Source organism: Mobula hypostoma, chromosome 3 (assembly GCF_963921235.1).
Source record: "Mobula hypostoma chromosome 3, sMobHyp1.1, whole genome shotgun sequence".
Taxonomy (NCBI): domain Eukaryota; kingdom Metazoa; phylum Chordata; class Chondrichthyes; order Myliobatiformes; family Myliobatidae; genus Mobula; species Mobula hypostoma.
Genome location: NC_086099.1, coordinates 119199271 through 119212979, shown reverse-complemented (window position 1 = coordinate 119212979; position 13709 = coordinate 119199271). Strand labels below are relative to the sequence as shown.

Here is a 13709-nt window from a genome sequence, read left to right as displayed (position 1 = left end):
GAGGAACATTTAGAACCAAAATCGTTGTTGGTTACAGAACACTTCAGGTTTCATAAGCAGAATCAAAAGGAAGGGGAATCCATTTCAGCTTATGTGGCTGAATTGAAGAAATTGAGCATTGCCAGTTCAGAAACCAAAAGCTGCTCCTAAATGACACAACTGAAATCACTGTATCAATAGAAACACGGCAGACGCAATTGAGTTGCAGTTGGGAATGAAAATGAGCATGAACAAAATTGCCAAGCCTATACAGAAACACAAACACGAGGAAATCTGCAGGTGCTGGAAATTCAGGCAACACACACAAAATGCTGGTGGAACGCAGCAGGCCAGGCAGCATCTCTAGGAAGAAGCACAGTCGATGTTTTGGGCTGAGACCCTTCGTCAGGACTAACTGAAAGAAGAGATAGTAAGAGATTTGAAAGTGGGAGGGGGAGATCTGAAATGATAGGAGAAGACAGGAGGGGGAGGGATAAAGCTAAGAGCAGGAAAGTTGATTGGCAAAAGGGACACAAGGCTGGAGAAGGGAGAGCATCATGGGACAAGAGGCCTAGGGAGAAAGAAAAGGAGAGGGGAGCACCAGAGGAAGATGGACAGCAGGCAAGGAGTGATTGTGAGAGGGACAGAGAGAGGAAAAAAAAAGGAAAAAATATAAATAAATAAGGGATGGGGTAAGAAGGGGAGGAGGGGCATTAAGGGAAGTTATACTTTTGTATTTGTATCTTATTCCAATGCTTTGAACTGCTGCTGGATTATTGCTGTGAATGGCCCAGAACAAAAGAACTTCTCATCAATCTTTGGCTCAGTCTTTGAACACCTCTGTGATTGAAATATTGTGCTATATTTATCTGCTTGCCAGTTGTTCACCAAGCAGTCACAGATTAACCAAATAGAAATACTATCTGTTGTCACTATTATGAAAAATAATCAATAATCAACTGCTATTCTCTAGGAAGCAGGTGTGATGAAGGTGTTTGTTATTAGTCAGAGTTTGTATCTTTTCTGCAAGAACTCGAACACTGGTTTGCAAATTGGAAAAGGTCATGGGGTAAAAATAAGAACTCACTAATTTTATAAACTGAAATCTTGGTGGCCACGTGGAAGTAACCATCAGCAGACTTAGTGGAACGAGGAACATTTGAAGGGTTTCAACAAGCAACTGTATGATAAATAAGGTGAGGGTTGAGGCTTAATGCTCATTTGTGCAGATCCAGTGTTACTTCAGTCTGAATCTGCTGGGGCATCAACAAATGTTCTGAGTTTGGTTTAATTCCCTTAAAGGAATTGGGGCCACCTCAGTCATGGCTCCCACTCTAGTACCAGTATGGTAATCTTCTGTGGAAAACCATCGGTGCAGGGATGAGATGAGGAGTATTCTTGGCTCTGACGTCACTTAGCAATCTAAATACTACTTTGGGCTAAGAGGGTCAAACTGGGGGTAGATTGCATGATAGCTCCTCGATTATTGATGTTCAAGCAACGGTTCATCTAATTGATATGGTTACAATGATTTTAAAAGGGGAAATAGTGACTATTTACCTCCTAAAGGAGTCTAGAACAAGGAGACATAGCTTTTGAGAAACAGTTGGCCTGTGTAGGAAGTTTTCAACAGTGTTCAGTGAAATCTCTTAACTATCTCTCCAGTCCATTCATGAAGCAAGGAGTGAGTGGATTTGGAGAGTAAATTTACCTGAGCCTATCATCCCTATGGGGTCATAGGCCACTGACAGCAGCATGCCAGAGTCCTCTGTTCTGGGCCAGTCTTTCACTCCCAAGTGAAAATCCTTCCTCTCCCAGAGAAGAGGTCTTTGGAGCATCTGTTGGTGTTTCTGTAGCTCTTGGTTTTTAATAGAATATGGTTGCTAGCCCTTTGTCCAACCCCCCTGATCTTGCAGCTGGACAGATTTAGGGAAATTTAAAGCTGAGGGGTTATTTTTTCAGGAAGGGCAGGACCATGGTATACAGTGAGAACCAAATGCAGATTAGCTGTGCTCTGATCAGATAGACTAGGTGTGCTACTTTTGAAATAGTGTGTTGTTAAAGTTTGTCTGGAAACTCAGTAACTTGATTTTAGAGAGAAGGGTAGGGCCCAGTGAGTCAGCACGCTAACTACATTCAGCCCCATAAAAGGTGACACCTGAAGATTAGACCTGCTCTGTTTTTCCAGTTGTTTTGCTGGATTGCAGTCATGTGATTTCCTGAAGTTGTCTCCATGGAAATGCCAAATCAAAAAGGGCTCTATTCTGATTACCTGTGGTGGTGCTGCCCTTGCTGGTTACTCAACAAAAAGTACTCACAACTTTTCTTGCATGATCTGTCCAGATAACTTGGACACCTTTGGTGTGGATCCAGTCACCACTTGATTTTAATCATATTGAAAGCAATGCTGGAAAGGTGGATATGATCTTTCAATTCTTCGTTCTATGTTGATGGTAGATTTAGACATTTTGTCAGAACGTCTTCATTTAATCCCCAGCAGTCAGTAGCCAGCATATTGGATTTAGCTGCTGACGTACTTGGCATTGAATTGTTGTGATGAAAAGCTATCAATGCAAAGCACTGACAATTTCTTCCTCCATGACCAGGATCACCGGCATGAAATGTGTTGATATGTGGCAGCGGTACAATGTGTAAGTAATAGAAACCGTAACATACATTAAGAGTGCATATGTACATAATTTTTAAAAGTTCATGGGTTCAATGTCCATTCAGAAATCTGTTGGTAGAGGGGAAGAAGAATATGTGGCTTCAGACTCCTGTGCTAGCTCACTGATGGTAGCAACGAGGTGTTAGGGGTCGTTAATGATGAATGCCATCTTTTCCCGGCATCACACCTGGATGTCCTGGATACTGGGGAGGCTAATTGCTATCTTGCCTTCTTTGTAACTGCATCAATATGTTATGCCCAGGATAGGTCCTCAAAGATGTTGATACCTAGGAACTTGAAATTACTCACTCACTCTCTCCACTTCTGATCCCTCTAAGGACTGGTGTGTGTTCCATCATCTTTACCCTTTGTGAAGTCCACCATCATTTATTTGGTCTTACCGACATTGAGTGCAGGTTGTTGCCACGACTCCGCTCAACTAGCTGATATCAACTATCTCACTCTGGTACACCCTCTCATCACTATCTGAAATTTGCTAGTAATAGTTGGTGCTACTAGAAAATTTATAGATGATATTTGAGCTGTGCCTAGCCACACAGTCATGGGCATAGAGAGAGTAGAGCAGTGGGCTAAGCACACATCCTTAAAGTGCACCAGTGTTGATTATCTACAAGGTGGAGATGTTATTTCCAGTCTGCACAGAGGGCGGTCTTCTGATGAGGAAGTGGAGGATCCAGTTGCAGAGGGAGGTACAGAGGCCCAGGTTCTGGAGGTTTTTGATCAGATCTGTAGGAATGATTGTGTTGAACACTGAGCTGCTGTCAATAAACAGCAGCCTGGCGTATGTGTTAGTATTGTGTCCAGGTGATTCAAGCCGTGTGAAGAGCCAATGAGATCGCATCAGCTGTAGACTATTGTGGTGATGGGCAAATTGGGTCCAGGTCTTTCCTTGAAACAGGAGTTGACTCTAGCCATAACCTACTTCTCAAAGCACTTCATCACCGTAGACATTACTGCTACTGGACCGTAGTTGTTAAGGCAGCTCACCCTGTTCTTGGACACTTGCCTTATCTGCTGTATACTTCCAGCATTTAGTTTTTATTTAGAGGACCAGAGAGCAGTGTTGGGTCAAGGACAGGACAGAACAGGCACTGTTATCCATGTTTGCTTTAAGGCCTACGATCATGAGTCATTGGAGCATTCAAACTCTGAGCCCGTGAATTTTACTTGACATAAATAAACCAGCAGAGAAGGTGGTTTGGTTTCAAAGGAAGTGGGCATTTTTGCATTTCGAGTAGTTCTTGAGTAATCAAATGTTTGTGCAATAGTTGTCCTCATTTTGGCAAAGACGCTTGTGGCACAATGTGGAATTGCATGGAATTTTACCAGAGAGGAATGGATTATTCAATTCGTGTTTGAGTCTCTTTCAACCTTGCTACATGCCTTTCTGATGCTATCCTCCCCAATTTCTGTCAACACCACCACACGTACCACTTGTACTTCTATTAAAATGGTTGCAAATCACCGTACTTAACTCGTTGCTAATCTTCATGCTTTTTTTAATCAAAAAAAAAGACAGCTTGTGAAATTGGCACTGGTATAATGTCTGTTGTCGTGCTGTAGTCAATGGGAAGGGTCATTCCGTACCAGCAACTCTGAAAAGACAGGCAATGCTAGGATTGTTCCCAGAAACATTGTAAGCAGTTGCCCCACCCCCATCCAGTCACCTCCTCAAGTCCTCACTTAAAGCCTGGGTAACAAAAATATTGTTTTGTTACCCTTGTGTTTTAAAGGCCCCCCCCCCGATTGTTACACAGTTTGAGATGGACTTATGTCGGCAGTAAGCACCAATCTTCCTTTCCACCTCCCTGTATTTCCATCTGCCTCCCAAACCCGCCAGCATGGATGTAGCCCCACCTTCTGCTGTCAAGTTCAAGTTTATGAACTCAAAAGTATGCGCCCAGACCCAAGGGGAGCTTTTAACCCACTTTAAGACAAAATAAATAGTTCCTTAATACAGCAAGATGGACTCCTGACCTCACAATCTATCTTGTTATGATCTTGCACCCCACTGTCCACCTGCTCTGCACTTTCTGTGTAGCTGTTACACTTTATTCTGCAGTGTTACTGTTTTACCTTGTTCTGTCTCAGTGTAACACACATCAAAGTTGCTGGTGAACGCAGCAGGCCAGGCAGCATCTCTAGGAAGAGATGCAGTCGACGTTTCAGGCCGAGACCCTTCGTCAGGACTAACTGAAGGAAGAGTGAGTAAGGGATTTGAAAGTTGGAGGGGGAGGGGGAGATCCAAAATGATAGGAGAAGACAGGAGGGGGAGGGATGGAGCCGAGAGCTGGACAGGTGATTGGCAAAAGGGATACGAGAGGATCATGGGACAGGAGGTCCGGGAAGAAAGACAAAGTGGGGGTGGGGGGAACCCAGAGGATGGGCAAGGGGTATATTCAGAGGAACAGAGGGAGAAAAAGGAGAGTGAGAGAAAGAATATGTGTATAAAAATGAGTAACAGATGGGGTACGAGGGGGAGGTGGGGCATTAGCGGAAGTTAGAGAATTCGATGTTCATGCCATCAGGTTGGAGGCTACCCAGACGGAATATAAGGTGTTGTTCCTCCAACCTGAGTGTGGCTTCATCTTTACAGTAGAGGAGGCCGTGGATAGACATGTCAGAATGGGAATGGGATGTGGAATTAGAATGTGTGGCCACTGGGAGATCCTGCTTTCTCTGGCGGACAGAGCGTAGGTGTTCAGCAAAGCGGTCTCCCAGTCTGCGTCGGGTCTTGCCAATATATAAAAGGCCACATCGGGAGCACCGGACGCAGTATATCACCCCAGCCGACTCACAGGTGAAGTGTTGCCTCACCTGGAAGGACTGTTTGGGGCCCTGAATGGTGGTAAGGGAGGAAGTGTAAGGGCATGTATAGCGTAGGGAGCGACCACTAAGCACATCTTTCCCTCCCCCCACCTCTGCTTTCCGCAGGGATCGCTCCCTACGCGATTCCCTTGTCCATTCGTCCCCCCCATCCCTCCCCACTGATCTCCCACCTGGCACTTATCCATGTAAGCGGAACAAGTGCTACACATGCCCTTACACTTCCTCCCTTACCACCATTCAGGGCCCCAAACAGTCCTTCCAGGTGAGGCAACACTTCACCTGTGAGTCAGCTGGGGTGATATACTGCATCCGGTGCTCCCGATGTGGCCTTTTATATATTGGCGAGACCCGACGCAGACTGGGAGACCGCTTTGCTGAATACCTACGCTCTGTCCACCAGAGAAAGCAGGATCTCCCAGTGGCCACACATTTTAATTCCACATCCCATTCCCATTCTGACATGTCTATCCACGGCCTCCTCTACTGTAAAGATGAGGCCACACTCAGGTTGGAGGAACAACACCTTATATTCCGTCTGGGTAGCCTCCAACCTGATGGTATGAACATCGACTTCTCTAACTTCCGCTAATGCCCCACCTCCCCCTCGTACCCCATCTGTTACTTATTTTTATATACACATTCTTTATCTCACTCTCCTTTTTCTCCCTCTGTCCCTCTGAATATACCCCTTGCCCATCCTCTAGGTTCCCCCCCCGCCCGGCTTTGTCTTTCTCCCCGGACCTCCTGTCCCATGACCCTCTCATATCCCTTTTGCCTATCACCTGTCCAGCTCTTGGCTCCATCCCTCCCCCTCCTGTCTTCTCCTATCATTTTGCATCTCCCCCTCCCCCTCCCACTTTCAAATCCCTTACTCACTCTTCCTTCAGTTAGTCCTGACGAAGGGTCTCGGCCTGAAACGTTGACTGCACCTCTTCCTATAGATGCTGCTTGGCCTGCTGTGTTCACCAGCAACTTTGATGTGTGTTGCTTGAATTTCCAGCATCTGCAGAATTCCTGTTGTTTGCGTTCTATCTCAGTGTGCTGTGTCTGTAGAAGCCGCATGCAGCACAAGCTTTCCTCTGTATCTTGGTACATGTGACAGTAATAAACCCATTCCAATTCTAATTTGGTTGAGATTCCGATATATACACGCATATCAAAATAGACAGTGAAATGTATCATTTGCATTAACAACCAACATTCGCTTTGTGCCATGCCGTGACATTTAATGTGGGTGATCATGGTCTTTCCATGACTATGATTGTTTTCTACAGAAGTGGTTTGCCGCTGCTGCCTTCTGGGTCGTGTTGTTATACGCCAGGTGACCCCGTCATTATCAGTACTCTTCAGCGATTGTCTGCCTTGTCACCAACGCACCCGAGGATGTGCTAGGGGCAGGCCAAGTACATCCTTGTTGCCACTCATTCCAACGTAGCATGCCTACAATGCTCGGCAGAACAACACAGAACACAACAAGCAACAAAACAACAACAGCAAAACAATCCCTGTTCTTGTACTTGGCCTCCAGCAGACTGGTGGATTTGCAGACATTAGGCCTTCGACCTCCCTAGCAGACCTGGAATTCTGGCCATTGGGCATCGACCCCTGAACTTCTGATCAATCTCCAGACTTCGATCAGGACTTCTGATCAACCTTCAAGCTTTGGTCTTCAATATCGATCCAGGGCTTGCCGATGGCAACGAATGAGGACCCAAACTCCGGATTTGCCGATGACGGGATCCTGCACACTAGGCCTGGCCTTGCTGAGGCACAGGTGCAATTGAAGTACTTGCAGCCACATCACAGGCATGCAGGTACAGACACTCAATACATGGAACAAATTAAAGCTGGATGTTAAGTTGTGGTCAGTGTAAGGGGTCAGCTTAGGGGTACCTCAGTTATCTGTGTCCAGCCAGCTGGCACATTCCCTTACAGTGCAGTCACTGTTTGGTTGTTGGTGTCCTGGGAGTTATGTCAGGGCTAGCACCACCAAGCTGGATTCTACCTTGTCGGTTTTTGGGTGGAGACTACTGAGTTCTGGAGATTATTTTAAAATTAATGATTGTAGGTGATTAGCAGACCGCTCTTTGCCTGTATAAAACTTGGACTGCTCTGCAGCCCGAGTCTCTGAATGAACAGGGGTGCTTGGAACCGCAAACTTGTTCTTCGAGTGAAGGCTTACCCGTCCCCACGCGAGCATTAGTGGGCCTCTGTCCCCTGGGTAACTCGCGCAATCTGACTGCATTCAGTGTTGTGCAGGCCCGGCTTGGCCCTCTGGGCTGTGGCTGCTGTCGTTCTGGGTCCTGGTGTTGTACCATTTCCCCTTGGAGAGGGTGAACCACTGCACGGCTTCCTGTCACTCTGGCTGCGTCACACCTGGGCCTGCGATGCTGGAGAGGATGACTAGAGGATATGGATTTAGGGGATGTGGTAAGAGTTTTACAGGGGGTGTGAAAGGGACTACTTCACTCAGAGGGTGATGTGATGAGGTGAGTACGTAGGATGCACTGCCAGAAAGAGTGGTAGAAGAGGAGTCACTGACAGTGTCAAGATGAGCACTTGAATCACCGAGGCATAGAGGGCAATGGGCCAAGTGCTGGAAGATAGGATTAATATGGATCTGTGCTCACTGGTCAGCATGGATGTAGGGGCCCGAATGGTCTACCTGCATGGTTTATGATATTATAAGACTCTCAGGCATTGCTGCAAAGTCCAGAGAAGGCGAATTCCTGCCCTAGCAAAATTCAACACTCACACAACTTGCGTAGTGCCATGGAAAGCAAGACTTGTTACCCTCGGAGTTCAACGTAAGTTCATGATGTTCTCACTCTCCTCTCCTGCACTTTCACTCAGTCGCCTGTGCTCCCAGCCTCGCCCATGACTCCCTGTTGGTGAACTAGTTTATGATGTTCCTGGTTTGATTCCTCATTGAGATTTTTATCAGTAGAAGGAAGTGTCCGTTTCGACAGGACCTGTGTAACTGGATGCTGAGGTTGTGGTCATAGTCACAGTCCATCTTGCTTTCTGCTCTTTTACCCTCCCCATGGAGCAGGGTCCATAGATTACCTGTCTCGATACGGATTTGCTGTTCAGTTCCCTGCCTGACCCGCTGAGTTCCTCCAGCGCATTGTGAATTCACTGCCTCTTATCAGCCTGTTTTTTGAACGTTGGTGGAAGTAAAAGGCAGCGCTGGAGTTTGGACCCAAAACTCAGCGGGTCAGGCAGCATCTGTGGGAGTGTGGGGGTTGGGGGAGTATGTAACGTGTAAGTTGTCTTGTTTTTTGTGTTGCAAACTTGTTGCAGGTGAAGGGTCTTAACTCAAACTGTTAGCATCACACTTTCTGTGGCCCCTGATGCTGTTTGACCTGCTGAATCCCTCCGGCACTCTGTTCTGCATTCGTGAATGTTGCCCAGATCTGACTGTACACTGGCATGGGCTTTCAATTGCTGAAGAGGTACAAGTTGCCACTTTTGTGTGTAGTTGGGGACACCTCCTTACAAGAATGTGGCTGCCCTGTTACCACTGCTGCCAAGACGACCTCTGCTTGGTGTTTTATCCTTAGCTGACATTGTTCCTGTTTAAACAGCACTTTGTGTCCTTCCCTTCCAGGTGACCGTGGGAGTTCTCAGGAGATGGAGTAATGAGTAGGAGCAGGCTTGGGACAGCTTCTAAGGAGCCCCTCAATCCCCTGGGTTCTGGCAGGTCAGTTCATCTGAGGCATTGTGCTTTCTGTCAATCTCATAACCAGATTTGTTGCAATACATGGGCAGTGTTTTATTGACTATCCCTCATTTATCCAGGACTGGGGTGGTACTTATGTCGATCACCTTAGTGGGTCAGCAGGAATAATGGGACAGATTTCCCCTCTGGTGGGGAGTCAGTGGTGTGTTTTTGCTGCTGCAGCTGGTAGATTGTACATTTCAGCCTACTCATCCTGAATTTCAGCTAGCGCAGTGGTGCTGTGGGTAGTCACGTTGCAGTCTCTCCACCCAAACTGCCAACCACCCCTCCTTCCTCCACAGATGCCACTCGACCCACAGAATCTTTCCCGCAATTTGTTTTTTTTTTGGTGTAGCAAGTAGTTTTGCTGCCTCTTTGGCCTAGGTTGAGTTGTGAACTTTGGAGCTGACTGTGTGTGGAGTTTGTGTGTTCCCCGTGTGACTACGAGGGTGGACGCTGGGCGTTCCAGTGTCCTCACGTGTTCCAAAGACCTGCAGCTCAGAAGGTGGTTGCTTGCTCTAAAGTGCCCCTAGTGTGGGCAGACGATAGGAGAACTGGGGAATGCTAATGGGTGTGAGGGAGATAATAGGCTGCAGGAAGTGAGCTGATATACTGACGGATGGAATGGTTTCTGGCAGTGTATTGTAAGCAAATTATGGAATAATCTGAGCTGTTGCAGTTTAGTTTGAACTTGGGTCTTTGGATCTCTTGAAACTTTACCCACCAGTCACAGGGTAAACATGTCCCTTGCCCCTCCCATCTCCTCCTTCCAAACCACCCTCAACAATCCCCTCATTCCCACCCCATCCCCCTTCAAGCAATGGCAGCTACCCTCTGTGAAACCTACTGAGCTCGTTCTAACACTCTTCCCTGGAGTAAGCCACAGTAATGATTACTTAAAGCTGAGGAAGGGCCAATTTACATTTTTCTTGTTGCTTTGGATTTTCTGTTGGAGTTAATCACAGTGTCAACCAAAAATGCTTGTGATGCATTCTCTAGGCCCAGAGGTGCATGAGGAGCTGCTCAGGATGATGAGTGAGTAGAGAGCGAGTGAGAATGCTTTGCGCTGTGGAACACGGGGTCCTGTGTCATCACTGCACCTCCACTTTTCACCCCTTCCCACACCCCACCCCCACCCTGGGGGCTATGGTGACCTGAAAATCATATCAGCACAGGGTGAAGAGGGGAAACAAATCTCATTCTGTAGTTCCCTGCCTGCCTGGAGGGTAAGGCAGTGAAGGGGTGGCAACTCCGATACTGCTGCCTTGTGCACGGATTTGAGGCGGCAGCAGAGAGTTACAGGTGGTCTACATCCCACTGCCCGCTGTGTGCTTGACTTGATATAGCCCTTTACTCTCCTCCCGATGTGGCTGCACAAAATGGGGTGCCCTTGTCGTCCCTCACCAGTTTTTACAGAAAGCATCCTGTCTGGATGTACAATGGCTCGGTATGGCAACTGCTCTGCCTGAGAGTACGGAGTAAAGGGCACAGTTCAGCATCTCCCGGAAACCAGCCTGCCCTCGGTGACCTCTGTCTGAATTTCTCAGTACCCCGGTAAAGCAGGCAACATAATCAAAGACCCCACACTGACCATTCTTTCTTCTTTCCCCTTCTCCCCTTCTCCTACCCCCCCCCCACCACCCAAAGGGCTGAGTATACAAAATCCTGAAAACACAGCCCACCAGGCCCAAAGATGGCTTATATCCTGCATTTATAAGGTTCTTGGATGAACCTCTTGAATGATGAGGTGGACCTTTGACCTCACAATCTACCTCTTTGTGGCCTCGTACCTTATTGTCTGCCTCATCTGCACTTCCCCTGTAACGGAAGCACTTTATTAATGATGCCGTGTTATTGCTTTTTCCCTTGTACTACCTCCATGCGCTGATGTAGTGGAACTATGTTGTAGGGATGGCATGCAAAACCGTGTTTGTTCACTGTGTGTGTGACGATAGTAATTTACAATTTACGGGTTTCCACTGTTACTTTACTCCCTTCCAGCAGGCAGCTTCTGAACCCCTCCTCACCTAGTATCAATACTTCTGTGCCATGCCTTTCACAAGGTCTAAGTGTTAATTCCTGCTACCTATCCATTAGTGTTGTGGCCTCACTGACTCATTGAGGAAAACAATGTAGGAGATTTGCTGTGAAACTTAATGAGGGAAGTTTCATCTATTTGAGAAAAAATACCAAATGGAAAGCTGAATGGACTTCAGAGATGATTGTAAATGTTTTTTTTTCTGCTACCTGCCTCCCCATGTACTTCAAAAACTTTGTGTTTCAATATTTTGTCAGTTTCCTGTGATTTTTTTAAAATACTCGGTCACCTCTGTTCCGGTAACTCTGTAGTTTTCCCTCTCTGCTTTGCACATGAGCTGAATGTTGTCCGGCAGATCTGCCAACTCAGATGTTGCTGATTGTCATGTGATCAATTCTTATTCCTTGGCTTCATTTTCCCATTCCCCTGCCAAGTAATAGTCCCTTTTGACACTGAGCTGCCAATTTTTCCCTCTTGCTATTACGCCTCTTAGTCAACAGGGTGACTAATCAGGTTTTAATACAGTCATATGTTTTTGTTTTGGCAGTGTCAAGAACATAGTGAAAAAAATCGAAGACTCCCTGAGCCAGAGGTCTTGTACTACAACCAGCAAGACTCTCTGGAAATACAACTGGCCTCTGACCAAGAATCTGGAGAAGGCTAGACCCTCTGAGGTTCCCAAGTTAGAACCACAGCCTCCTCTATCGGGAAAGCCAGCGCTCGCAGGGGACATTGGTTCAAGCAGAACGGGGCCAAATGACCCGCAGCTGCCCAGATACAAAGCATCGGGGAGGGGGGTTGCCATTCAAAATGGACAAGCGGTGAAGAATTTACCAAAGAAAATGCACTCATCAGATAGTGCCCCAAATCTTGGCGAGCGCGTTACTTCCCGGCACCATGGCGTGAATATTAAACAAAAAATTTTGCAATGGGAGGGGAAATCCAATGTTGTCTCCAGCCCAAACAAGCAGACGGATGGTGCTTTTCCTTCGGAGCATGAGTGTTTGTTTCCTTCAGATGCAAAAACTGAGAGTCTAGTGGACAACAATAAGAGGGGCCTAGTGAAAGCAAAAAGCCTGGGCCTGGACTTCAGGGAAGGATGGAATGCAAGTGACCAAAAGGTAAAAAGTACTGTTGACAAAAATGGAGGAGAACCAAATACAAGAGTGTTGTCCTCTGTCCTCTCTCAAACAAAGAAACTGGAGAACTTGGCCAAGAAGACTCCAGACTCTGCAAAGTTGCTACCTCCAGGAAATTTTTATACATCGCAGAAATTTTGGAGGAAGATTCAAGACATTCCGCAGGATCAAAATGCAGTATCTGCCTCAGAACTGAAAAGGAAGCGAGAAAGTTCTAGTTCAACTGAAAAAGACTTGGATTTGTCAAATTTTAAGGTCAGCGATACTGGCACCAGGAATGCAGAGAATGTGTACAGCGCGGATTCTGAGGAAACAGCGGAATCGTGTGGGATTAATCCCGTTCCCAAACCTCGTCGGACATTTAAGTATGCTGTAGATAAAAATTCTGGCTTTGCCTCTCAAGTGAAGGGGATGTCCCCAAGAGGAAATGCACCCCCACTGCCAATGCACCCACCTCCTTCAGCAAGGACACCTGGGACTGAATCACAACTAATAAAGGCAAAAAGGTAGGCTGATCTCCACTCATTTCTGAGCCTATTATTTCTGGAGAATTTACTGTTTTCAGATGTAGATTGTTACAGATCAATATTGGCTGAAAGATATCAGTGAATGCCAGGCAAAGGTGATGTGATTGTTAAAGTTCCAGATGATTACGTGGGTGGATAATGAGAAAGCTGACAACACCGGTGTGTCACCTTAGTTGGTTCTGTTCACTTATTATATTTGATTGTTGCTCATTGCATATTCGACCTACATGTTGCATATGGTTTAATGGTGATTACCAGATTTTGAGTGTCAAGATATTTCTGATCCCCTGTTTCATTCTGTTGCTATTTAAGCAAAGATCAGTGTTCCACAAAGCACTTTAGCTATCTTATTCTCCACTTCCTTGTTCCCCATTACAATCTGGCTGCCACAAAGTGCCGGATATCCCAGTGGCTCCATCCACTGCAAAAGGCAGGATGTCCCAGTAACACCTGTATCTGCTGCTCCTGGTGCTGTCTCCATGAAATCCTCTACTCTCTATCAGTGAGACCCAAGGTAGATCGGGGGACTGCTTTGTCAAATTCTTCCACTCCATCCGCTACGACAGGCGGGATTTCCTGGTGGCTACCCATTTCAATTTGATTTCCCGTTCCCGTTCCGACATGTTTGTCCATGGCCTCCTCTACCGCTACGATGAGCCACACCCAGATTGGCAAAGCAACACCTCATATTCCGTCTAGGTAACCTCCAGACTGATGGCTTGGACATCAGTTTGTTGAACCTCCGGTAATTTCTACCCTCTCCCTCCTCCCTTTTTTCATTCCCCAA

General features: G+C 46.6%; 1 protein-coding gene across 3 annotated transcripts in view; it reads left to right on the top strand.

The window, feature by feature from the left end:
- The window catches only part of LOC134344219 (DENN domain-containing protein 2C-like), a 164791-nt gene that overhangs the window by 46348 nt on the left and 104734 nt on the right, over positions 1-13709 (top strand). For all 3 annotated transcript variants that reach the window (XM_063043651.1, XM_063043650.1, XM_063043652.1), the window contains exons 2-3: positions 9108-9200; positions 11804-12901. In XM_063043651.1, coding sequence (XP_062899721.1) covers positions 9139-9200; positions 11804-12901 — 1160 coding nt within the window. In that variant the 5' untranslated portion in view covers positions 9108-9138. The remainder of the gene's footprint in view (positions 1-9107; positions 9201-11803; positions 12902-13709) is intronic.